Consider the following 26,843-nt stretch of genomic DNA (forward strand, 5'->3'; position numbering starts at 1 on the left):
GTGTCAGGTTTTTTATATGTTGTGTGTGCTTTTGTTGTCTCAAGATACTTTTAAGTTTCTCTTTTTAAAAAATGTTTATTTTATAATTTAGTTTTATAGTTTTTTGGTTGCAGCAGGTCTTCGTTGAGGCATGCAGGATCTTTTGTTGCGGGGCGTGGGTTTCTCTCTAGTTGTGGCGCCCGGGGCTCCAGGGCATGTGGGTTCTGTAGTTTGCAGCACACAGGCTCTCTGGTGGAGGTGTGCGAGCTCAATAGTTGTGGTGCATGGGCTTAGTTGACCTGTGGCTTGTGGGATCTTAGTTACCCCAGCAGGGATCAAACATGCGTCCCCTCCATTGTAAGGCAGATTCTTTACCACTGGACCACCAGGGAAGTCCCTAAATTTCTCTTTTAATTTCTTCTTTGATTCATTGGTTGTTTTGGAGTGTGGTGTTTAATTTCCGTGCACTTGTGAATTTTTGTTTTCTTCCTGTTACTTCATACCATTGTGTTCTGAAAAGATACTTGGTATGACTTTAGTGTTCTTAAATTTATTAAAGAATTGTTTGTTCCCTAGTATGTGATTTATCCTAGAAAATGTTCCATAGGTGCTTTAGAAAAAAAAATATATTATGCCTTTGTTGGATGGGACTTTTTTCATTTGGCTTATACAGTTATTCACATTCACTGTTTCTCTTTGGAGTCTCTGGATGATCTAAATGCTGTTGAGAGTAGGGCACTAAAGTTTCTAACTTGTGTTGATGTTTATTTTTACTATTAAGTCTTTTGGGATTTGCTTAATATATTACTTGCTCCAATTTTAGTGTAAAATCTGTTTTGTCTATTGTAAAAATAGCTACTGCTGCTTTCTTCTGGTTGCCATAGTAATATTTCTTTTTATCCCTTGAGATTCTTCTAGGCAGTATGTCGTTGGATCTTGGTTTGTTTGCTTGTTTTTTTAATATTTATTGTCTTTTGAGTCGAGAATTTAATCATAAGTATTTATTGATAGGTGAGATTTACTAATTCCATTTTAATGTTTTCTGATGTTTTGTAGTTCTTTATTCCTTTTTTTCTATGTTGGTGTTGGCCTTTGCAATTTGATAAATTTTTCTTCAGGTATGCTTGGATTCCTTTATGACAGTCTTTTAGATAACTGCTACAAATTTTTCCTTTGTGTTAACCATGAGTCTTAAAGTATTTTTTATTTGTAACATTCTATTTTAACTGATAATAACTTTAATAGTAATATAAACTTTTCACTTTTACTTATTCCATTAAAGTTTTAAGTTGATGATGTTACTTTACATATTTTTAGGTTGTATATCCAATAATAAATTATTATAGTCATTGTGTTTTGTTTTGGTCGTACCACACGGCTTGCAGGATCTTAGTTCCCCAAGTAGGGATTGGACCCAGGCCCCAGCAGTGTAAGTGCCAAGTCCTAACCACTGGACTGCCAGGAATTCCCTAGTCATTGTTTTTTAACTTAAAATTAGACTTATAAATTAGTTACACACCACCATTACAATGTTAGATACATGGATTTTTGACTTACATATTTACCTTTACCAGTGAGTTTTAAAATATACCCATATGTTTTTACAGTGTTAAATACCATCCTTTTATTTCCTCTTAAAAATTCCCTTTAGGATTTCTGGTAAGGCAGTGTTGATGAGCTTTATTAGTTTTTGTTTGATTGGGGAAATTATCTCATTATTTGAGTATTATTTTGTTTCTAAAGGACAGTTTCCCCCTCTCCCCCCAGGTAGAGTATTTTTGCATATAGTTATCTTGGTTGACAGTTTTTCTTTAAGTATTTTGAATATATTATCCCATTCTCTTCTGGCCTGCCAAGATTTTGATAATACATCCGCTTATAGTCTTGCTTATGATGTGTCACTTTTCTCATGCTGCTTTCAGAATTCGTTTTTGTCTTTGACTTTAACAGTTGTAATGTGTGTTGGTGTGATTCTTTTGAGTTCACCCTACGAGTCTTTTGGACCTAAGCAATTAGGATATCCATTTCTCCCCCAAGATATGGGAGGTTTTGGGCCATTTTTCTTTTACATGTACTTTTCTTGCCTTTTCTTTTTGTTTTATGTTTCTGGCATTCACAAAATGTGAATATTGTTTCCTTTAGATGATGTCTCGTAAGTCCTCTTGGCTTTTTTAACTTTTTTTCCAATTACTTTTCTTTTTTACTCCTCCAGCTGGATAATTTCAAAATGACAGTCATCTGGTTAACAAATTCTGTTTTCTGCTTGGTTGAGTGTGATGGTGAAATTCTCTATTTAGTTCTTTAGTTCAACTAGTGTATTTTTCATTAGAAGACCCTTAAAAAAAATTTCTTTCTTGAATTTTTTGTTTTCTTCATTATTGCTTTCCTAGTTTCATTTAGTTGTCTTTCTGTGTGTTCTTTTAGTTTAATAAACTTCTGTAAGAGGATTATTCTGAATTATTTTGTCAAACAGCTCACAGTCTCTGGTTCTTTTGGCTCAGTTATTGAAATTTTAATGGTTTCCTTTGGTGGTGTCAGTTTCACCTGATTCTTCATAATCTTTATACTTTGCACATTTGAGTGATGGTCTCCTTTTCCAGATTTATCTGGTTTTCTTTGTCAGAGGCAGTTCACCAGTTAGCTCAACTTGGGATTATAGACAGGTCAGTTTACAGCCTCCTTGGGCAGGTGAGGCTTGCTATATGAGGTTTTTGTGTGTGTGTTGAGACATTGCCTAAGCTCTGAGGTCAAGAGGTCACTCTGTCTGTGAACCATTGGATAGGAGTGTTTGCTTGATTTTCTGCACATGTGTAGCTGTAGAATGGGCTCCTTGGTTGCCTGGATTCTCTGGTCAGGTTTATCGATAGTGTGGGACATGGTCCTGTACTCAGTTTTTGGTTAGGTCTGCGAATTTGCTTCCCTGCATGGTTTCCTTGGCCGTTAGGGCTTGATGGTTGGACATCCTAATCTGACAGAGCTGCCTACCAGCTTCCTTGGCCAGACAGGACTGCTGCATTGGTTATCCAGATGTGCAGTGCTTTTGGGTGAGTTCTGTGCTCAGGCGCCATCCTAAGTGGCTTGTAAGATGGGTGACACATCTTCCTAAATGTTGTGGTTAGAATTCCTGATTAGATGAGACTAGGGCTGTACTGAGCAGTAAGTGGAACTATGAATCTGCCTTTCTGCTCAGACAGGGCTGGTATGGCTTGCTGGCTAGGGACTTTAATCAGAACTGTGCACCAAGTGCCTTGGCCAGTTGGAGCCACCAGCTTTTTCTAGTAGTGCACAGTTACTTGCTGGCCTCTTTGCTCAAGTGCTGTTGTAAGTACTGTTGTAGGATGGGCTGTGCAGTTTCCCAGATTATGTGGTTGGGTTTGCTGATGGTTGGGGCTTGGGGACAGAGCAGGGCATACTGTGAATTAGCCATGCCTCAGCTAGGTGGTAAAAAAAAAGTCTTCAAAGCTGGCAATGTAATTGTTTGGGGTCCTGAATCAGGCATAACTGTGAGCTGAGTTCACTCTTCAAGTGTGGCCATTGGAGTGGCTCTGCAAAATAAGAGTCATTTTCTGGGCTCTCTACTTAGCACCCCTACAAGGGAAACTTGTTCTATCACGATTTGAGTGCTATTAAGCCGTATCCCTCAGTCATATTCTGATCCCTGCTGGTTAAGCAGTGCATAGTCTTCTTGCCATCCCCATGAGGCAAGACTTCAGTGCATGCTGTGGATGTCACTCATAATGCTGGGGGAGCTGGATATCCACCTTGGACTCTCCTTTGCCCACTGGAGGGACCATAGGCCTGATAGATCCCTCTTGGTATGTTGCTGTGCTAGCTTGGGAGAGGGGCAGTGTAGTCAGAGTATAGCTGGTCCTCTTACCCTTCTAAGACATCCTCTTGGTGTTTGAGGTCCAGGGATGTGTGTCAGTCTTAGCCCCATGTTCTGGGATTTTCATAGTGTTGTCCAGAGTATTTGTTAGTTGGTCTTCTAGTGAGGGGGACTGAAGTTGGGAACAACCTGTGTTGCCATCTTGGTGATGTCACCTCAGCACCACTTACTGTTACCCTTAGTGACCTGCTAGCAAATTTAGCTTCCTTTCCCCATGACCTTATGCTTTCCTGGGAAAGAGATGAGGTGTTAGTTTCAAAGGGAGGAATGCTTTCACCAGTAGACACACCAATGATTCCATTAAACTGAAAGCTGAAAGTTAAGAGTGCTTCCTGGTAATTTGGACTCCTTATGCCTCAATTGGAATCAACAGGCAAAGAAAAGAGTTTCTTTTCTGGCTGTGGTGATTCATTCTGACAAGTAGAAAGGGGAAATTGGACTACTGTTGCATAATGGCCATAAGGTAGAGGGACTGCACAATGGCCATACAGGAAATTCCTCAGGGCATCTCTTAGTACTACTGCTCCTTGTAATTAAGGTCACTGGGAAACTGAAAAACAATCCAGACAGAAGTAGTAAATACACCCTTCAGGAATGAAGGTTTGTATCACCAGGTAAACAATTATGACCAATTAAAGAACTTGCTCATCAATTCCTTTACAAGTCACCCCACCTCCCCTCCTGCCCTGATCTTTCTCTCATATCATGAAGTTCTGTTTTTCTGGAGATCCCTTAAGTATGACAGTATTTTACCCTTTCAAGTGTAATGTACAAATCTTATTCCAATATAACTTAATTTTACTCTTTTTAAAAATGTCTTTGTTTTCATTGTATCTACATATTAGCAGACAATTTCATAGGTTTTCCTTGCCACCATCATACATATTGTATGAAGAACTGAAGTTCAATGGTTGTAATTATGGAGTTTGGCAAAGTTTTTTTAATGGACTTGACTAAATTGGCCACATTTCATTTCTGTCAGGTACTCTTCTTTTTCAAAAATTAACTTTTGGCTGCGTTGGGTCTTCATTGCTGTGCGTGGACTTTAGTTGCAGCGAGTGAGGGCTACTCTTCGTTGCGGTGCGCAGGCTTCTCATTGCAGTGGCTTCTTTTCTTGTGGAGCATGGACTCCAGGCACGCAGTCTTCACTAGTTGTCTCACGTGGGATCAGTAGTTGTGGCTCATGAGGGCTAGAGCACAGGCTCGGTAGTTGTGGCGCATGGGCTTAGTTGCTCCATGGCATGTGGGATCCTCCCGGACCAGGGCTCGAACCCGTGCCTCCTGCATTGGCAGGTGGATTCTTAACCACTGTGCCACCAGGGAAGTCCCCTCTTCATCTTCCTCTTCTTCTTCTTCTTTTTCTTTTCTCCTTCTCCTTCTCCTTCTCCTTTCTTCTTCTTCTTCTTTTTTTGCGGTATATGGGCCTCTCACTGTTGTGGCCTCTCCCGTGGCGGAGCACAGGCTCCAGACGCGCAGGCTCAGCGACCATGGCTCATGGGCCCAGCCACTCCACAGCACGTGGGATCCTCCCAGACCGGGACACGAACCCATGTCCCCTGCATCAGCAGGCAGACTCTCAACCACTGCCCCACCAGGGAAGACCTTCTTTTTTTTTTAATAAACTTGTAAAAATATAAAAACTGTTGTTAGCCCTGCAGCTATGCATTAAAAAGACCGTGAGTTCGGTTTGGATGCTGTACCATTGTTTCCTGATCTTTGCTACAGTATATATACTTACAAATACATCATTGATTTCCCTTTTCTTTGAAAAGTTAGCAAATTTCCTTGGTGTCTCTCTCTTTTTCCTTAAGAAATTTGTTATTTTATCTTGAGAGTAGGTGTGCCACAGGTAGTACTTGTGTGCTTGTGTAATAGACACTTCCTTGTTCACAGAGATCCCAAGGGATACATAATTGTAAAACTCCATTGATTCTCAGAGCTAGGTGGTCCTTGGAGTGGCAGCCTTAAAAACTGGGGCACTAGATGTGTGGTCCAGACGCTTTGTTTTCACTTCCCAGGTAGAAGCTTGGAGTTGGAGGTTATCTCAGGATTTTAAGAGGGGGTATGGTGGGAGTGGGGCTTATTGCGGGAGTGGGGCTTAGCCTTTCCCACCCATTTCAGTATTTTCCATTGCCCAGTGTGTAGGAGATGCTCAGTTTGTGGATTTCGCTCATGGAGTTAATCCATGTGGTTTTATATGTGCTCTGATGCTAACAGTAGGATAAGCCAGCAGCCCTCCTATCCCTTCATCTTGGTGACATTCAGCCACTTTTTTTTTTCTCTTCTAGCTGAGCCGTGTATCTTGCAGGTTCTTAGCTCCCCGATCAGGGATTGAATCTGGGCCTTTGGCAGTGAAAGCACAGAGTCCCAGCCATGTTCCCCGCCCCTTGCCCCGTTAATACACATTGTATATAGGTTGATGGTAAACCACATGAAACCATAATTTCTTTTTTTTTTTAAGGCATTTAAAAAAACATTTTTTTATTTAATTTTGGTTGTGTTGGATCTTTGTTGCTGAGCACGGGCTTTCTCTAGTTGCGGTGAGCGAGGGCTACTCTTCATTGTGATGTGTGGGCTTCTCATTGAGGCGGCTTCTCTTGTTGCGGAGCACGAGCTCTAGGCGCGATCGCGCTCAGAGGTTGTGGCGTATGGGCTCTAGATTACAGGCTCAGTGGTTGTGGCACACAGGCTTAGTAGCTCCGCGGCATGTGGGATCTTCCTGGAACAGGGCTTGAACCCGTGTCCCCTGCATTGGCAGGTGGTCTTAACCACGTGCCACCAGGGAAGTCCTATAATTTATTAATTAGGGTTTGTGATAGACACTGACACAGACTAGGCATATTTCAGAGGTATTAGGGGTTCACCCAGACCACTGCAAGCAAGCAAATACTGCAGTAAATTGAGTCACACTAATTTTTTTGTTTCCTAATGCTTAAAAAAAGTTGAATTTACACTGTACTGTAGTCTTATTGAGTATGCAGTAACATTATGTCTAAAAAGACAATGTACATACCTTTATTTAAAAACACTTACACTGTAAATCAACTGTACTTCAATAAAAATAAAATAAATCAATTCAGTGTAGCAAAAAATAAAATCAAATAAAGGTAAATAGTTTAACAGTAAAATAAAAAAAAAATAAAATACTTAGTTGCTGAAAATGATCTGAGCTTTCAGTGAGTCATAATCCTCTTGTTGGTGGAGGGTCTTACCTTGATGTTGATGGCTGCTAACCAATCAGGGTGACGGTTGCTAAAGTTAGGATGGGTGTGGCAGTTTTTTAAAGTAACTCCACAATGAAGTTTGCCACATTGATTGACTCTTTCCTTTCACAAGGAGTTTCTCAGTAATATGTAATGCTGTTTGATAGCATGATGTTTTACCTACAGTAGAACTTTCAAAATTGCAGTCAGTTTTCTCAGACTCTGCCAGTGCTTTATCAACTAAGTTTATGTAATATTCTAAATTCTTTTTTGTTATTTCAGCAGTCTTCACAGCATTTTCACCAGAGTAGTTTCCATCTCAAGAAACAGCATTTTTTGTTCAGGCATAAGGATCAACTTCTCATCTGTTCAAGTTTTATCATGAATGACAACAATTCAGTCACATCTTTAGGCTCTTCTAAATTCTGGTTCTCTTGCTATTTCCAACTCATCTGCAGGTATTTCCTGAACTGAAGCCTTGAACTTCTCAAAGTCATCCATGTGGGTTGGAATCTGTTTCTTCCAAACTCCTGTTAATGTTTTGAGCTCTTTCCATGAACGTTCAATGTTCTTTATGACATCTGGAAAGTTTCTCCTTTTCTGTAGGCTGTCTTTTCATGTTTTTAATTGTTTCCTTTGCTTTGTAGAAGTTTTCAAGTTTGACATAGTCCTATTTGTTAACTTCTGATTTTGCTATTTGTGTCTTTTGTGTCATATCCAAAAAACATGGCCAAGACCAAGGTCAGGGAGCTTCTTTTCTGTATTTTCTTCCAGGAAATTTTATGGTATCAGACCTTATGTTTAAATATTTGATCCATTTTGAGTTAACATTTACGAGTAAGATAGGACTACAATTTTAGTATTTTGCATGGGCTTATCCATTTTCCCCAGCATCATTTTTAAAGAGGTGAAGAGTCTGTCCTCTTACAGTTGGGCATTCTTGGCTCCCTATGAAACATTAGTTGACCATAAATGTGGGGGTTTAATTCTGATCTCTTTATTCTGTTCCATTGGTCTATGTGCTAATATTTTTATACCAGTTACCATACTGTTTTTCTTAGTGTAGCTTTGTAGTATATTTTGATGTCAGGAAATGTGATACCTTCACCTTTGTTCTTCATTCTCTGGATTGCTTTGGCTATTTGGGAACTTTGTGGTTTCACAGAAATTGTAGGAGTTAAAAGTTATTTTCATTGTGGGCTTGATTAAAATGAACTGATAATATTTCTCCAAGTTGTTTGGCCTCTGCATTTCGTGTTGGCTCATGACTTCATTGTTTCTTTTAATCATATTGTAAGATAGGATAGAATTTTTAGAACTAAAGAACATTTTATGTATTATGTTTCTACTTAATAACATAAAGTAGACATAAAAGCTTTTAAATGGCGCTTTTTTTTTTTTTTTTTTTTTTTTTTTTTTTTTTTTTAAACAGAATGCTGCCTTTTTATATGGCCTTGGTTTGGTTTACTTCTATTTCAATGCATTTCACTGGTAAGTTGACTTACATCAGATGTTTTCCCACTTTGTGTGTGTGTGTGTGTGTGTGTGTGTGTATGTGTATGTAGGAGAAACACATAAAATATTTAAATGTCAGTAAACACTCATTTCATTAGTTGTGTATTACCTTTGTAGGTTCAAATCAAGTTCAGCCCTCATTCCCTCCACTCAGCACATTTGCAAACACCTCTCAGTAACTAGTAACTTGATTATAAACTCTCAATTTCCCACAATAGGAATAATGATACCTCCTTCAGTGTTGAGGATTAACAATGATAGTAATGTGTAAGATTTTGTATAAACAGTAAAGTAGAGGAAACTTTTTTGGTCTTGTCCTTTTTTTTTCCATTTGAGTGCTATGAGAATTCAAAGGAAAGCGAGTGAGTACACCACCAGTGTTTGCAGCCATGTCCTGTAGGTCATTCTGAATGTTAATAGAGTCCTTAAGTATCCACTGACCAGTATTTGATATGGTTTCCCAAATGTGAATGAATATTCAGCTTTTAGTTGTATGACTTTTCGTGTATATTATTTTTCTTACTCCTTGGCTTTTTGGGAAGTTGTTTATGCCATGTTCAGAAGTACTGCATTGTTTGTTACATGAACTTGTAGGTTATAGATGTTACAGCTTCATTTTATGAACTGTGTATTTCTTTGAGAGATTTTAAACTTAAGTCAACTTACCTTTTGTCTTGAATGAGGACAATTTTAAGGTCCCTGTGAATTTCCTAAAAATCCTATTCACAGAACTCACTATTCTGAACTTTTAGAACTAGAAAAGGTCTTAGATATCCTTTTGTTTTACTTTTAAAATTTAGTTGATGGGGGAAATAAGATGTGTTCATTTTTATTTAGTGTTATGTGAACTATTTAGTAGTGGAAGCAGGCCTCATGTTCAGGACTGCAGTCTAATAATTTAAATCACATTCCATACTTAGAGAAAAGAAAGATTTTCTTTCTTCTTTTTTTTTTTTGAATGAAACTATCACTGGCATTGGGTCATGGACTTGTGATCACTTACAAATGGGAAGAGGACAGATGGTTACCGAAACCAGTAATAGGAGTTATAAAGTTTGTAGGGAGATGTATTTAGAAATAAGGTTATAAGTTTTTCTAAATGGAATAATTTATTGTACTTTGCCTTATGTCAAGATGGAAAAGTGGATATTTAAAAATCATTATTTGCAGTTGTTGTGCAAATAGATACAGTCATTTCAGCTAGCCAGAACAAATTTAGGTGAAATCCAATATAAGGCTGGGAACAAAGAACTATACATTTTAGATACAGAGAAGTGTGACTAATATTGAACAGTTTTCATGTAGTTATAACTTTTGAGCCCCCTTAGATTGAAGGTAGGAATGTGAAATCAGGAAGGAGATAAGTCTATAGATTGAAAATATTAATTGCTTGATATGTGTGTGACAGTGTTGAGTTAGTTGTGTGAAAGATGATTTTAAATTTTAATAACTCATCTGTAAATGATATGTCTATATATCCCAGAGAAAATCTTCCTTTCAGAATAGTTGTTTTGCAGTAAATGTGTGTATAACCACAGCATTTGACAAGTAGGATCTTAACTGAAGTAACTTACTAAAGACATGTGGTGTGTTGCTTGGTACTAAATTGTGATATGACTGTTATCTGCATCTTTCTATAATAAAAAGAGAATTGACTTTGGAAACATTTACAGTCCTAAATAATGACCTGAGGTTTTTACAGTATAGAATAATTGAAATTCAAAATAGACTTTTTTTCTTTTTTTTCTGTCTCTTCCAAGCACTTAAATATATTCAGAGTATATCCAGCGTATCTGGATTTTCTCCACTGATAATAAGGACCTGTTAAAAAGACAATAATCAAGACAGAATAGAATTAGGACAAAAGTAGGCAAATGAAGGCAGAAGTAGATTAGAGAAGTCAGAAGCAGTCCTGTAAACACGGGTCCTTGATTTATGATAGAGGTGGCACTGCTTTCTGTACAGTAGGAATCCCATATGGAAAAGATAAATATTAACCCCTATCTGAATCACGTCATACTTAAAATAGGTTCCAAGCTGAATGTAAACCAAAATGTGGTAGGTAAGAGTAAGGCTTCTAACAGTGGATTTATATGGAGCAGTAGAGAACCAAGGTTAACACTCTTACCTTTTTGCCATTTTTAAAAGCTTTCTTACTGTCTTCTCTAAGTTGATTCAGAGAATTTTATATTGTTTATTTACATTGAAAATACTACTAAATATTTAAATATTGCCAAATAATTTGAGGAAGTTAAAGTTACCTTTTTACATTCATAGTGTTTTTATAAAGTTATAATTTGTTTTAAAGTCGTATACCCATTGTATTTTTTATACTTCCAAAGCACATACAGTTAATCTTACCGTTTCTTATGTCTGTATTCTTCAAGGGCAATTAAAGCATTTCAAGAGGTGCTTTATGTTGATCCCAGCTTTTGTCGAGCCAAGGAAATTCATTTACGACTTGGGCTTATGTTCAAAGTGAACACAGACTATGAATCTAGTTTAAAGGTAGGTGGTTGGGGCTTTTCCTTGGTATACACTATTTCGTGTGTGTGTGTGTGTGTGTGTGTGTGTGTAGAGTGTGGGGTTAAATGTTAAGAGTATAGAGAAATACTGGAAGTTATATTACTGCTATTGAATGAATTTAGGGTATGAACTTAAAAAGGAAAAAAGGATTGGATTTCGGGGTACAAGGCAGACATGGTGCTAAGATACACAGAAGAACTTTTAAGTGCTTTAGATTTTTGTTTTTGGTTTGTCTTTTAACAAAATATAAATATTGATGTTTGTGATAAGGAGACACTGGAGGTTTTTATTTCATTTTTGAGTATGTAAAACACTCTCCAATATGTGACTGGCACTGTAGAGATGAAGAGGTGGTTAGTGATGCTATATCTGTGATCTGATTATTGACTGTTCTTTCCTGTGGGTCTGATTAGAAATCTGCCAGTTTTTAATAGCATGGTATGTGTCATGGCAAAATTATTTAATAGATTTGTTATCTTTTAAGGTTTGTGGTCTGCTAGTTGGTGAACATAAACATCATTGGAAAAGAATGGTACATTATTGTTAAATACTTTGCTTCTAAAGGAAATTTGATTTGTCGGTACTTAACATTTTTTCGAGTTTCTGGGTTTGTGCTATCATTTTATGTTTTCCAAGGGTTTTTAATGAGAATGGGACTTCCCTATATATCAGAAGCATTGTTCTTTGAAAGAATTCAAGTTTCTGGAGAAAAAAGGTTTTGAGAATTTATGACTGTTTAGAATGTTTGCTCTTTTCCTTATAGATGTGAATTGTAGAGTATATTGATTACAGAGGTGGTGTACATATGTGTGTGTCACATACTCTGAAATCTTTAACAAGGAAAATGCTAAATAAAGTCTACTTAAAAACTGATGTGATTGCAGGTCCCCCAAACTGCCAACCTCAAGGTTAGTGATTTGGCAGAGGTCATTGAACTCAGAAAACAGTTTTATTTATGGTTATGTTTTATTTACAGTTAAAGAATATAGATAAAATTTTTCAAAGGAGAAAAACACCAAAAACAGAGTCAAAAGTGCAAAAGTTCACTTGTCCTGTCTCATTGCAGTCATATTGATAGCACTTAATTCTCCCTGAAATGATGTTTAGTTACATGCAGGGAGTGTTCCCAAGCCTTTCCAGGGTTTTGTTCTCTTCCATGAAATATATATATATGTATAATATTGACGTTTGGTAATATAGAAAGGGAGAGAGCCACCTGACTGACCTTAGTTTTAGTTGCTTAATCACCAGCCACTTTAGACATCAAACTGTAATGTTGTTAGAATGAATTATCTTGATGACCCAAGGTCCTAGGTATACAGAGGTACACTTGCAAGGCAGGATATTCTAAAGGTTTAGAGATTCTCTCTCAGGAGTTGGTCAAGGCTAGAGCTGTTTTCTTTTGAATAGGCAGGGTTTCAACAACCCAGACCAGCTGAGTTAATTCCTTGCTGCACTCTGTATTCATTCACTTCCTTAATTCTCTTGGGTTTTAAAATATTAAGTGCCTTGGGTTTCCCTGGTGGCGCAGTGGTTGGGGGTCCGCTTGCTGATGCAGGGGACGCGGGTTCGTGCCCTGGTCTGGGAGGATCCCACGTGCCGCTGAGCGGCTGGGCCTGCCAGAGCTGCTGGGCCCGTGAGCCATGGCCGCTGGGCCTGCGTGTCCGGGGCCTGTGCTCCACGGCGGTGGGAGGCCCGCGTACCGCAAAAAAAAAGAAAAATATTAAGTGCCTCAAACTATCTCTGCATTTTATGGGTTTATATAGGAGTGATACTGAGGGCACATAGAAACTCAACCAAGAACATTAAAAACCATTGCAAGTAGACTGTAAAGAATTTAGATCACACGCTGGTCAGAGATCAGTTGTAGCTGAGGAATAAGTCCAGAGTTAAATGAACTTGGTGCAGAGAATGGGATTAGGTTTATCAGTTATTTGTTAAGATTAGAACAAAGTTTATCAAACTGTATACTGTGAGGTGTCAGTGGATTTAAAATGTAAAGAAAGTACAGTTTTGACACCTTGTAGATATATTTTTTTTTTTTGCGGTACACGGGCCTCTCACTGTTGTGGCCTCTCCCATTGTGGAGCACAGGCTCCGACGCGCAGGCTCAGCGGCCATGGCTCACAGGCCCAGTCGCTCCGCGGCATGTGGGATCTTCCCAGACCAGGGTACGAACCCGTGTCCCCTGCATCGGCAGGCGGACTCTCAACCACTGCGCCACCAGGGAAGCCCCTGACACTTTGTAGATTTTAACCTCTTTCATTTATACATTCACAGGGTATAAATTAGCCTATCAAAAATGTTAACATGTCATATGGCAGAAAATAAGTTAAATATGGTATAATTTTTTTGTAATGTATTTGTTATCATATACCAACATTTTAGATGTTTTCTGAAAATATGTTGGAGGGCAAAAGAAAATTGTCAATATGTAATAAAATATCCTTTAATTAGGCAGAGCAGAGTTAGATAACATTCAGTGGTTTGTTGAAAGTGTTTTGGCTTACTCACGCATAATGGAAACAGTGTTGTATCCACGTTTATTTGTTTAGGCTTAGTTAAAGTGTAACAGACCTTCAAATGATGTTGATTTTAGCAAAAAATTTGGGGGCGTGCAATTTTCTTTTTCTTTCTTTGTGCCATTTTCCCCCTTATTTTAAACTCTGATAACTCTCTGATTTTGTTGTATGAAAACATAAAGAATGTTAGGATGTTTTTGACATTAATATTTCTTTTTTAATGAAGTATAGTTAATATACAATATTTTATTAGTTTCAGGTGTACACCATAGTGATACAGTATTTTTACAGATTATACTCCATTAAAAATCATTAAAAGATAATGGCTATAATTCCCTGTGCTGTGCAATATATCCTTGTTGCTTATCTCTTAATCCCACACCCCTAATACGCCGATGCCCCCAGTCTCTCTTCCCAATGGTAACCACTAGTTTGTTTCCTATATCTGTGAGTCTCTTTCTGTTTTGATATATACATTTGTTTATATAATTTTTTAGATTCTATATGAAGTGATATCATATGGAATTTGTCTTTCTGACTTAACTTCCTTTAGTATGATATAATCCCCAGGTCCATCCATGTTGCTGCAATTGGCATTATTTCATTCTTTTTATGGCTGAGTAATATTCCATTGTATATATATACCACATCTTTTTTATCCATTCATCTGTCGATGGACATTTAGGTTGCTTCCATGTCCTGGCTATTGTAAATAGAGCTGCTCTGAATATTGGTGTGCATATATCTTTTTGAATTAGAGTATTCTCAGGATATATGTCCATGAGTAAGATTGACTGCCTGGGTCATATGGTAGCTCTGTTTTTAGTTTTTTGAAGGAACCTCCGTACAGTGGTTTCACCAGTTTACATTCCCACCAACAGTGTAGGAGAGTTCCCTTTTCTCACATCCTCACCAACACTTGTTATTTGTAGTTTTTTTGTTGTTTTTTTTTTGTGGTACGCGGACCTCTCACTGCTGTGGCCTCTCCCGCTGGAGAGCGCAGGCTCAGCGGCCATGGCTCACAGGCCCAGTCGCTCCGCGGCATGTGGGATATTCCCGGACCGGGGCACGAACCCGTGTCCTCTGCATCGGCAGGTGGACTCTCAACCACTGCGCCACCAGGGAAGCCCTATTTGTAGTTTTTTGATGATAATCATTTTGACAGATGTGAGGTGATACCTTGTTGTTTCAGTTTGCATTTCTCTAATAATTAATGATGATGAGCATATTTTCATGTGCCTGGTAGCCATCTTTATGTCCTCTTTGGGAAAATGTCTGTTCAGGTCTTCTGCCCATTTTTAAATTTTTTTTTTTTTTTTTTAGGGGGATGTTCAGTTATATGAGCTGTTTATATAGTCTGGATATTAACCCCTTGTTGGTCATATTGTTTGCAGATTCCATCCATAGGTTGTCTTCCACCCTATAACCCCTATCTCTGGCACTTAGTAATCTGCTTTTTGTATCTATTAGCTTGATTTTTTTAAAATTATTTTTTAATTGTTTCTTTTTAAAATTCCACATAAAAGTGAGATCCTTTGGTATTTGGCTTTCTGTGTCTGATGTATTTCATTTGGCCTAATACCTTCTAAGTGTATGCATGTTGCTGCAAATGGCAAAGTTTCATTCTTTTTTTATGGCTGAGTAATTACACTTATATACATACACTCATATACACACACACATACACTCACATACACACATGCATGCACACCACATCTTCTTTACCCATTCATTTGTTGATGGATACTAGGTCACTTCCATATTTTGGTTATTGTAAATAATGCTGCTGTGAACATTGGGGTACATGTATCTTTTTGAATTAATGACTTTGGTTTTTTTTGGATATATATCTAGGAGTGGAAATACTGGGTCATATGGTATTTCTGTTTTCAATTCTTTGACGAAACTCCATACTGTTTTTCATAGTGGCTACGCCAGTTTACATTCCCACCAACAGTGCCCAAGCGTTCCCTTTTGTACACATCCTCACTAACATTTGGTATTTGTTGCCTTTTTCATAGAACACATTCTGACAGGTGATACATAATTGTGATTTGGATTTGCATCTCCCTAATGATTCATGATGTACAGTGTCTTTTCATGTGCCTGTTGGCCATGTATGTTTTTAGAAAAGTGTCTGTGCACGTCTTCCATCCAGTTTTTAATCAAACTGAATAGGAGTTTTTTTGCTGTTGAGTTGTATAAGTTCTTTATATATTTTGGATATTAACTGTGTATCGGATACATGATTTGCAACTGTATCCCATTCAGTACACTGCCTTTTAATTTTGTTGATGGTTTTCTTTGCTGTGGAGAGGCTTTTTAGTTGGATGTAGTCCCACTTGCTTCTTTTTCACTTTTGTTACCTTTGCTTTTGCTGTCAGGATTTGGTGTCAAGATTTGCAGGATTATTGCTGTTTGAAAATACTTAACATTTTGTGTCGTGTGGGGTTTGAAACAGTAAAAGCGTTAATTTTCCTGCTGCTTTCAAAAGTTTGTGGACTTTTTTTTGTTTTAGGATCTTGAATACTGAGATAATGTAGGCTGGGCAATTCGAATTATACAAATCTCTCTGCTTTTTGAGAGTTTTAGTATAATAGTAATACTGAAATACTGTCATCTTGGAAATGTATTTCTTTTAAGGTCAGTTTATTTCCTTTGATGACTCATTTAGGAAAGGTCTGTTTTCTCACATAACATTTTAATGTGTTTTCAAGGTCAGTTAGACTTAAAATGTACTACAATACAAAGTGGGACTGTTATGCTGCTCTTTCTGTTAGCGGAAAGCTGTTATTAAATATATATTTTTTAAAATAATATACATATACATATATTTTTTTTCGGTACGCGGGCCTCTCACTGCTGTGGCCTCTCCCATTGTGGAGCACACGCTCCAGACACGCAGGCTCAGCGGCCATGGCTCACGGGCCCAGCCGCTCCACGGCATGTGGGATCTTCCCGGACTGGGGCATGAACCCATGTCCCCTGCATCAGCAGGCGGACTCTCAACCACTGCGCCACCAGGGAAGCCCTAAATAATATACATATTTTAAAATAGTTTTGTCTTGGCTTTCATAGCACAATAAGGATATGTATTTGGCTTTGCAGAATAGATAAAAATTAAAGCAGTTTTCAGTGTTCAAATGTTAGATATTCCTGAGTAAAAAAGGTTTTTTCCCCCAGTTTTGGTTGTATTATTAACTTAAAATTTTCAGATCATAGTAAATTTTCATGCAATTAAAAAAAAAAAACTATAGAGTCACAGATCTAGAAAACAAACCTATGGTTACCAAGGGGGAAGGGAGAAAGGGATGGATTGGGAGATTGGGATTGACATATACATAGTACTATGAATAAAATAGGTAACTAATAAGGACCAACTGTATAGCACAGGGAACTCTACGCAGTACTTTGTAATGGCGTATATGGGAAAATAATTTAAAACAGAATGGATATACGTATATGTATAACTGATTAATTTTGCTGTATACCTGAAACTAACACAGCATTGTAAATCAGCTATACTCCAATAAAACAAACAAACAAAAAAAGTACAAGGAATTCACATATACCCATCAATTTCATTCAGTGGTAATATTTTTCATAACTATATCTTATTACAACCAGGATTGGACATTGATAAAGTCGAAAACTGTTGTTTTTTGTAGCATTGTATCCTCTGTATCATTGTGTTTATTTTTGACTCTATGTTTATAGAAAGAATAATGCATTTGCTATTTAAGGGTCCTATGCATTTAATAAGTTAATCCATTTCAGAATACGTTTTAAATAAGTTTTTAAAATGTACTTCATATAAACTAGCATAAATTTTTTCTAGTGTTGTTTTTTAATTATTTTATTGTGCAGAAATACACACTACATGATACTGTTTTCAACATTCAACTGTATCAGTTAAAATATACAATTTAGTGGCATTGATAATATTCACAGTGTTGTATAACCATCATCACTATCCATTCCCCAGAATTTTCAGTAACTCATGTAAATACTTCTGTTCACATTAAACAATAATTTCCATTCCTTTTTCCCCTCTAGCTTCTGATACCCTTCTGTTCTAATTTCTGTTTCTATGAACTTGACAGTTTTAGGTACCTGATACAAATGGAATCATATGTTATTGTGTCTGGCTTACTGCACTTAGCTTAATGTTTCCAGGATTCATCCATGTTCTAGCATATATAGGGCTTCCTTTTTATGGCAAATAATATTCAATTGTATGTATATAACAAAATTTTTTCATTTATTCATCTGTTGATGGACTTTCAGATTTTTCTATATTTTGGCAGTTGTGAAGAATACTGCTATGAACGCTCACGTATGAGTGTTTTTTGAACTCTTTTTTTGACTCTGTTTTTTCAGTTCTTTTGGAAATATACCTAGAAATCTAATTGCTGAATTGTATCATGTATTTAACTTTGTGAGGATTGCTATACTTTTCACACTGCCTGCACATTTTACATTCTTATCAGCAATGCACTAGGATTCCAGAATATCTGCCTCCTTGCCAAAACCTCTTTTCCATTTCTTAAAAAAGTAATGACCATCCTAATGGAAGTGAATTGATATTACCTTTGTTTTTCTCACTTGCATCTTTTCCTGTGCATTTGTCTTCTTTGGAGAAATGTACACCAAAGTCCTTTGCCCACATTTGAATTCCATTCTTTGATTTCTTCTTGTTGAGTTATAGGTGTCTTTATATACTCTGGATATTAATTCCTTATGAGAGCCATAATTTCAAATATTTTCTCCCAGTAAGTGTCTTTTGATGCATAAAAGTTTTTAATTTTTAAGAATCCTAGTCTTTTTTCTTTTGTTGCCTGTGCCTTTGGTGTCCAAGAAATCATTGCCAAAACCTTTGTCATGAAAATCTTTTCCTGTATTTTCTTCTAAGAGTTTTATAGTTTAATTCTTCATGTTTATATGGAAGATAACAGTCTACCTTCATTATTTTCCACGTGGCTATTTCACAGCTACCATTTGTTGAAAAGGTTGTCCTGTGTATGGTGTGTGAGCATAATAGGCTGTGTGTACCACCTACAGTGTTCTTTCCAGTTATTCTTTTTATAGCCATTCTTTTGTTACAGTGATAGCAAGGATTAATTTTGTTGTTAGTTACAGCTAGTTGAGGAAGCATAGTTATGTACTCAATCATTCCACATTGTTTAGACTACATGTCCAACTTGGCATTTTAAGTGTCAGTATGTCTGTCACAAGTTTAGATGTATGAATTGTAGATAGGAATGACATTTATGTAGTTGATTGTTTAATGACTTGTCCTTTGGTTACTTAATGCTATTATAGTTGATTATTTTAATTTTTGAATAATTAATGGAGACTGAAAATTGAATGTACATTTGTGGGAATAGTTTGTAGAATAGTTGATGGGGACTTGCTTATTCCTCTTTCATTTAAGTTAAAAAAATTTATTATCTTTTCTCTGCTTAAGTAGTTTATAACTCTGACATTTATATTGATAATTAATAGAGGTCATTTGTTATTCAGTGTTTTTCAGTGACAGCTAGTGTTTTCATGTTTTAATGTTATCTGTGTTTTTAGTAATAAGTCTCTGTAGACAGACACATGAGTTATTAAATATAATATCTAATATATATATTAATTATACATTATGTTTTCTATTTACTGTCATATTAGCTAATACTGGTTAGTAACTAATTTCCTAGTAATGATCTATTAGTTTTTATATATAAATATATAACATCTATGTATAGACAGTTATATATATTTACATTCTGCATACACTTATTTGATATACGTAGGATGTTTTAATATTTCATGAATGATTCTACATGCTTCACACACAATTTACATACCTTTTAAAAGAACCAACTATATTTCAGAGATGAATTTCAACATGGGTTATGGTTTTTAAATATCTTGAAATATAGTGCTAGAAAGGGCACTATAGAAGAAGGAATATAAGCCTATATGACTTACTCTTGAGGAGATATATAATAGTATTGTTTCATTTCTAAAGTCCAGATCTCATTTTAAGATAATCACTGATGTTGTAAAAGATACCATTGGGTTTTACAGATTTTTTTGTTAACATCTTTATTGGAGTATAATTGCTTTACAATGGTGTGTTTCTGCTTTATAACAAAGTGAATCAGTTATACATATACGTATGTTCCCATATATCTTCCCTCTTGCATCTCCCTCCCTCCCCTTTATAGATTTTTGTATGGTGAATTGAAACGCGTCTAGTTTAAACATTTCTATAACTTAATCTTTTTCTTTACTTTAATACTGAAATATTCTTCTTTTTTTAACCTAATAAAAATAGACACAGGGTAAGTAGGTAAAGTACTAAGTTTTAGTAATAGTAGTAGCTTTCCCCCCACATCCTCCCTTCTTAACTATCCTATGGAAATACTTTGATAACACTTTGTTTCCACAATAGATTTTGAATTATAGTAATTTTGTTTGGTTGGCTATTATGTTTTAGTTATATAACATGGTTTCATTATACATGTTAGACTGATAAAGACTAAAATATAAAAGTTGACTTTATGCATCTCTAAATTTAGCACAGTAATGTCTTCACTTTTTTCTTGCAGCATTTTCAGTTAGCTTTGATTGACTCTAATCCCTGTACTTTGTCCAGTGTTGAAAGTAAGTATTTCCACATACAATAGTTTTTTGTCTTTTTGAGGAACAGAATATCCATGAAACGTTTCAAATTACAACCATGAATACCTTTTCAGATACTCTATATCTTTGTTTATGTTGGTTTTTGAGAAAAAGAATGGGAGAGCACAAGCCTGATTCAGAGGCTTTAAGATAGTTGATCAGCATAATCACTTGATAACTGTAGAAATCCCTGGTTTCTCACAGAGCACTAACATATAGTGATTGCTTACCTTTTGCTAGGTATTATTGGTGGCAGGCATTACTATCTTGTAGTGTCTGTTTTTAACCCATAACTTATTTCTCTTGTTTCTTTTAATGTCTTTGAGACTTTACATATTCCACAGGCCATGACTGGTCTTTGAACCTCTTAACCTGTGCTTATGAAATTGGGAAGATCAGAGTATTCAAAGTAAAGTTAAAAAAAAGAATGGAAAATGTATTTTTGTTTATGAGTAACTTACACATGTACAGTCTTCATTGTTTATACATATTGTTTTTCAAGCTAGAAAGAGATATGTATCCAATTAATATTTTTGAAAACAATTAGATGATATAAAACTTTCATTATATGATTGTCCTTCATGATAGCATGTATTCTTAATATTCTGAAAATAACATTTCTAATAAAGTTTAAATTTCAAGACCTTTTTGGCAATGTTGCTAGTATTTTAGTACATATGTTTGAAAATCTCCAGGTTGAGTATTTTCCTAGTTGTATATTTATGGCCCTCTTTCAAATTATATTTAAGAATGGAATAGGAGATTTTCACTTTTTGAAAGATGACACTGTCACCTTATGGGATTGTGAGGCCAGAGACATGGGACCCGAGACTGAATTGGTAGGAAGTTCACATGGTGTTAGGGTGCCAGTTAGATAGTCTTTTCTTTCTTGTTACTTATTAGATGGATATGTAGATGAGAAAAATAGGATTTAGGTTCCCTAACTTTCTCCTTATTTCTGTCAAATAATGGAGATGAAATTTCTATTAACTGGATTTGAGGTTATGTTGGGAAAGGGCAGTGAAGAGGAAGAAAATCACTTAACCTATTAAATAAAGAGGTTGTTTTTATATATGAGACTAGAAAAAATGTGTGAATTGTATTTTGTTTAGTTATTATCTTGTGATAGAATTTTCCTTTTCTCTGAAGATGATGTTTTTAATCATAGGAGGTTTGTTAACTTGTAATGTGTAAATACTTTGGGAGAGCAGTGCCTTTGTACCCAAAATTTATTTGATTTTAGAGTTAATTACAAAATATTAGGATAATTTTTCTCTGTTATGTGCAGGAAATTATGGATATCTAGTGCAGTGTTTGCTAATCTGGATGTGGAGAAGTTATTAGAAAGCTAGGGAGTTTATTAAAGGAGACAGCTTTTCAGGCCTTTATACCACAGGATCACTAAATCACAGTTTTTAAGAGCTGAGCTTAAGAATTGGTAGTTTTTTAATGCTTCCTAAAGAGAATATAATCTTCAGGGCCATTTGCTGAAAGAGAATGAAAGATAAGGATGGGGTGGGAGGACGAGGAAAGGACATGAAAATAAACATCTTGTTACTTATGAGAATTTCATGATTCCTTTAAGACATTTCTGGAAAGTATTCCACATTTTATGTTCTCTGTAAAATTTTGAAAGCTTCTTCTAGTTACAGCCTAAAACAAAACATGAAAAGAGATTTGTTATTGACACATAAACCCCATAGAATTTAAATAGCTAGAATTTAGTTGTAATTATTGTAATTTTGTTTTATTGATCCTTACAGTTTTCATTGAATCTTTCATGTTCTGGTAATTGCAAACTGAGTAACAGGAAGAGCTTGGGGGGGAAAAAAGAAGGAGCAAATGTGTTATATACCTTTATCTGATTTATCATATATACTTAGTTTATAATTTTGCTTTTTAGGTGGTACGACTTTTTTCTTCTTTAAGTAAAAGTCACTAAATTCTGAATATCCAGAACAAAGTCATTTCTTGTGTGTGCTTTTACTAATACTGTTTCGATCTATGACTTTAAAAAAAATGCTTAAATAGATTTATTCTGAAGAAAAACGCATATGTTTAAAAACATGTCTTTATTTAATAGCTTTACTATATTTTTAAGGTGAACATTTTGAGTATCGTGTTTTAGGATATATACATTTGAAAGGCTATGTTTATTTAATATTGCTGATTTAAATTTAGTATACTTATTTACTGTTGATGTTTAATGTTTTTAATGTATTTTAATGTGTTTTCTTAGAATTAAAAATAAGTGGATTAAATTTTTATTTAATAATGGCTTTTAATTATGTTTCCTTAGCATGCCCATGATCTTTATTTGTACATTGTTCTATTAAAAACAAAAGTTGAACTTCTAAATCAAATTTGTGATCCATTGCTTTAGCATTTCTTTATGTTTTAAATGTTGTATAATCTCTGTTTTCATTCATTACTTTAAACTCAGCTGTATTGTAATTAATTCTTTTCCATGATCCTTTGTAGTTCAGTTTCATATTGCCCACTTGTATGAAACCCAGGTAAGTGTTTTAATTTACTATACTGAAAACAAGAACAAAATCCTTATCCATACTTTAAGTGAAATAAAAATTATATAAGACAGTTTCATACTTTACACTTTCATACTTTAAATGAAATAATTATCGATAAATTTTAGTTCAGTTTTGAGTATAAACTCCTGCATATATTTAATATTTTAAACTCATTAAATGTGTTTGAAATTTTGGTTAGTGATAAAACCAAACAAGAGACATGAAGGAATTTGAGTTTTGTATTGAGAATGAGTATAGTTTTGGTAACCATTTTCAACTCACTGTGATTTAATAAATTTCCAAAACACTCTCTGGCTGTACACTAGGAATTGTCAGTTAATGCAGTTTGCCTCTAAATTGAGTCATCTGTGTGGTTTGAAATGACTTTACTTAGGAAGTGTTCTACCATTCTGATGTTAGTATGTGTATTTTTCCAAAATATTTTTGCCTGTTTGAAATAAGATATTGTCTTAGAATAATTGCTTCTGTTTTTCTGTAATACTGAAGCGTCTTTAAAACATCTTATTTGTAACATAAAGGATAGTCACCCTTTAATGGTACTGTCATAACTTCAATATTGGCTTTAAAAACTGTTTCAGTTTAACTTTGTAATATTTTGTGCATAGCATATTTTGTTTGGCTGTTAGATTAAAAACTGTAGTATCATATAAATTTATAATCTGTGATCAGAAATCAGGAAGTTGCTAGGAGGCTGAAAAAAGTACATAGAGTTTATCAATAGTATGAGTAGTTGAACATTTAAGATTGTATTTCAGTTGAGTTATAACATGCATTTAATAGCAGCTTTTCAAGGGTGAAAAAGCACTTGTTATGTAGTAAACATTTGTGAGGTCTATTCTTTTGTTTTTAGTCCAAGTATAAATTAATGGGTTGAGGGTAGATACTATGCAAATTTATACCAAACAAGGAAAGATGCTGGCATCTTCTTTTATTCATATTATAAATAGATGTAGTAAGATAGTTTGAGATCATTTAAGTGTCAAGTTCCCAAACCCTGCTTATGGGTTAGACATTTTGGGGAGCTTTAAAAAAATTGACGTCAGGTTTCTATACCCTGTCCATCTTCCCTTACTCCCCAGAAAACACCCGTGAAATTTCCATGTTTTCTGAATCAGAGTTGGTATCAAGGTAGGATATTCTGGTAACCTGCTAATTTCTATTTTATAACATGGAATGGCAGACTTCTTATATCTATTGTTATAGATAAAAATTCTTACCTCCGTCTGAGTCTTTGTTAAGTATAGAGTTTTTATTCATTAAGTGTTTTCTTTTTCCCCCTTAATCTTTTGATGTAGGGAAAGTTATTTTAGGTACATTCAATCTTTTTTTTTTTAATAAATTTATTTATTTTATTTTTGGCTGTGTTGTGTCTTCGTTGCTGCATGCGGGCTTTCTCTAGTTGCGGTGCATGGGCTTCCCATTGCAGTGGCTTCTCTTGCTGTGGAGCACGGGCTCTAGGTGTACGGGCTTCAGTAGTTGCGGCTCACAGGCTCTAGAGCACAGGCTCAGTAGTTGTGGTGCATGGGCTTAGTTGCTCCGCGGCATGTGGGATCTTCCCGGGCCAGGGCTCAAACCCGTGTCCCCTGCATTGGTAGGCAGATTCTTAACCACTGCGCCACCAGGGAAGCCTGGTATATTCAATCTTTAGCTGGCCCAACAAATCTGCAGGTTCCTTACTGCAGGTAAGATAAGAATCTGCAATACAGAACCTGGGAATTCACAAAGCTGAGGCTACTAAACTGTTATGTAAGGTATCTTGAGCGGATTTTGGTATCCTCGGGTGTCATGGAACCAATCTCCCACAAATACGGAGGGATTACTACGGTATGACCATTTGGTATTTTCGGATGTTAAACTATCTTAATTTCATTGCAGTTTTCAAAGAAGGAAAAGAATAAATATTAAACCCAAGTAATCAATTAAGTTATAGAACTTTCCCATTTGAATTAAAAAAAATTAGATTGTGGTGTTATTAAATTTTATAGTTGATGGCACTTTAATAGAATGAGGGCATGAAATATAAACTGAGATATTCTCAGAAAGGAAAATATGAGTAGTATACTTTCATTTGGTATCTGCAAGAATTCTTCATTTCAGTGAATATCATCTTCTTGTTAATCCAAGATAGTTCTCCCATTATAAAAAAAATTCTACTTATAGTTGATTATAGTTTCATAAAATAATTTGAGTAAAATATAATTTTCTATGTAGGTCTTTTTGATTTTTCTAATTTTAACCTATACATAGAAGTTCTTATTTATAAATACTCTGTCATATTCTTACAGTTTCACCTTCCTGAAAGATGATAATTTTGTTTTCTGAAATTTGATAGGGTTATTATTTACTGTTTTAAAATCATTAATTTATTGAGATGGTTTCTGAGGGTTTTTAAATGAAAACAGAAGTTTACCCTTATTCTGGTATTCTCATGAGTTCTACTGACTTTTTTCAAACTCCTTGTTTTGAAATAATTGCAAATTCACAGGAAGTAGCAAATATGCACAGGAGATACAGTGTACCTTTCACCTCATCTTCTCTTCTTCAAGTGTTTACATCTTCTGTAATTGTAATACAATATTGAGATGGGAAATTGACATTGGCACACTATGTATATATAATTGTATGCTGTTTCATTGTATATGTAGACCGCTGATGAGGGTGAGAGTAGACTACCTGGTATTTGCTGGAGTAGAGAACTTACTGTCTTAAAGTTTTCTGACTTCTTTGGCTGCCACTTTTACTGATCTTTTTTACCTGTATAGATGAGTCTTTTCTTGAAGATTTTGTTCTTTATAGTTGTTGGTATTTCCAAGGATGGCTTCTCCAGAACTTAGTAAGGAATTTAGGAGGCAAAAGAAAACAACAAACCAACGAACAAAAAACAAAATCAAAAAAACCCAAAACCCCAACTAAACAAATTAAAAATATATATATTTACTGCTGTATTTTTCCTTGAGTCCAAAGATCAGTGAATGGTTTACTTTTTTCCATATTTTTCTGATATTACATATAAAACAAGCAAGCAGAGTTTGGAGTGCTTTTAACTGGATTTAGCGAGAGAAATAAAGAAAAGTCTGTTTTCTATACCTAGTGTGGAATTGGAAACTAATGTCAATCTTTCAAATTATAATGCAGCCTTGTAGTCCTGAAGTAAATATACTAGATTGAGATGTATTATTGTTGTTAAATATTATTATAGTTCTAGTTTGTTAATGTTACATACAAGTTTTCTGTGTCTTTGTTCATGAGATTGGTTTTCACCTTTTTGTACTGCCCTTTGGAGACTTTAGAATGATGATTATACTGTTTTACAAAAGTGCTTTGGAAATGCTACCTTATTTTTGTATTCTCTGGAAGAGTTTGTGTTACAGATTGTTACTATATTTCTTCTCATAATGTTTTGAAAAATTTAGTGTCTAAGCCATTTAGGACTGGATTTTTCATAATTGAAAGAGTTTTGATTATGGTTACATTTGAAACGCAGTATTTGTCACTACTTTTGGAGAGTTGTAGATCTTTATTTTGATTCAGTTCTGTTATAGGGAAGATAATTTTTTTTTGATTTCATCTTAATTATTGGCATGAATTGGTTCATAATATTTTCTTATAAAGTGTGTACAGATCTGTGGTGAGCACCTTTTTTTAATTGATTGGTCTTGCCAGGGTTGTCAAATGTAATAACCTTTCATATGCTTCTATTATGTGATTGCTTTCTATTTTATTAATTGCTGCTCTCTTACTACTTTCTTTGGGTTTAATTTAGTCAGCGTTATTTTTTATTAATTTTTGACATACATAGGTGATTGATTTCTAGTTTTAAAAACAATGTGAATTAAAGTATTTTTTTCTCCAAACATGATTTGATGCATTCTAAAAACTTGCTATGTTGTGTACTTCTTATTTCAAAATATTTTCTAATTTCACCTGTGATTTGTTGTTTTGTTTGACCTGTGGTTATGTAATATGTTGAATAACATATACAACGATGAAA

General features: G+C 35.2%; 1 protein-coding gene across 7 annotated transcripts in view; it reads left to right on the forward strand.

Moving 5' to 3' along the window:
* Window positions 1-26,843, forward strand: part of LOC309978899 (lysine-specific demethylase 6A-like) — a 186,445-nt gene that overhangs the window by 55,838 nt on the left and 103,764 nt on the right. For 5 of the 7 annotated variants that reach the window (XR_014327152.1, XM_082865559.1, XM_082865555.1 and 2 more), the window contains exons 5-8: window positions 8,501-8,559; window positions 10,971-11,091; window positions 20,231-20,285; window positions 22,785-22,819. The exons of 1 other annotated variant lie outside the window; for it this stretch is intronic. Coding sequence is in view for 4 of the 6 variants with exons in the window: in XM_082865559.1 (XP_082721685.1) it covers window positions 8,501-8,559; window positions 10,971-11,091; window positions 20,231-20,285; window positions 22,785-22,819 (270 nt within the window). In the remaining 2 variants the exon portion in view is untranslated. Of the gene's footprint in view, window positions 1-8,500; window positions 8,560-10,970; window positions 11,092-19,479; window positions 20,286-22,784; window positions 22,820-26,843 lie in introns of those variants that run through there. One more of the 7 variants, XM_082865560.1, reaches the window with a different exon arrangement.

The sequence above is a fragment of the Leucopleurus acutus genome (assembly GCF_964270905.1).
Source record: "Leucopleurus acutus genome assembly, chromosome: Y".
In the NCBI taxonomy this organism is placed as follows: Eukaryota; Metazoa; Chordata; class Mammalia; order Artiodactyla; family Delphinidae; genus Leucopleurus; species Leucopleurus acutus.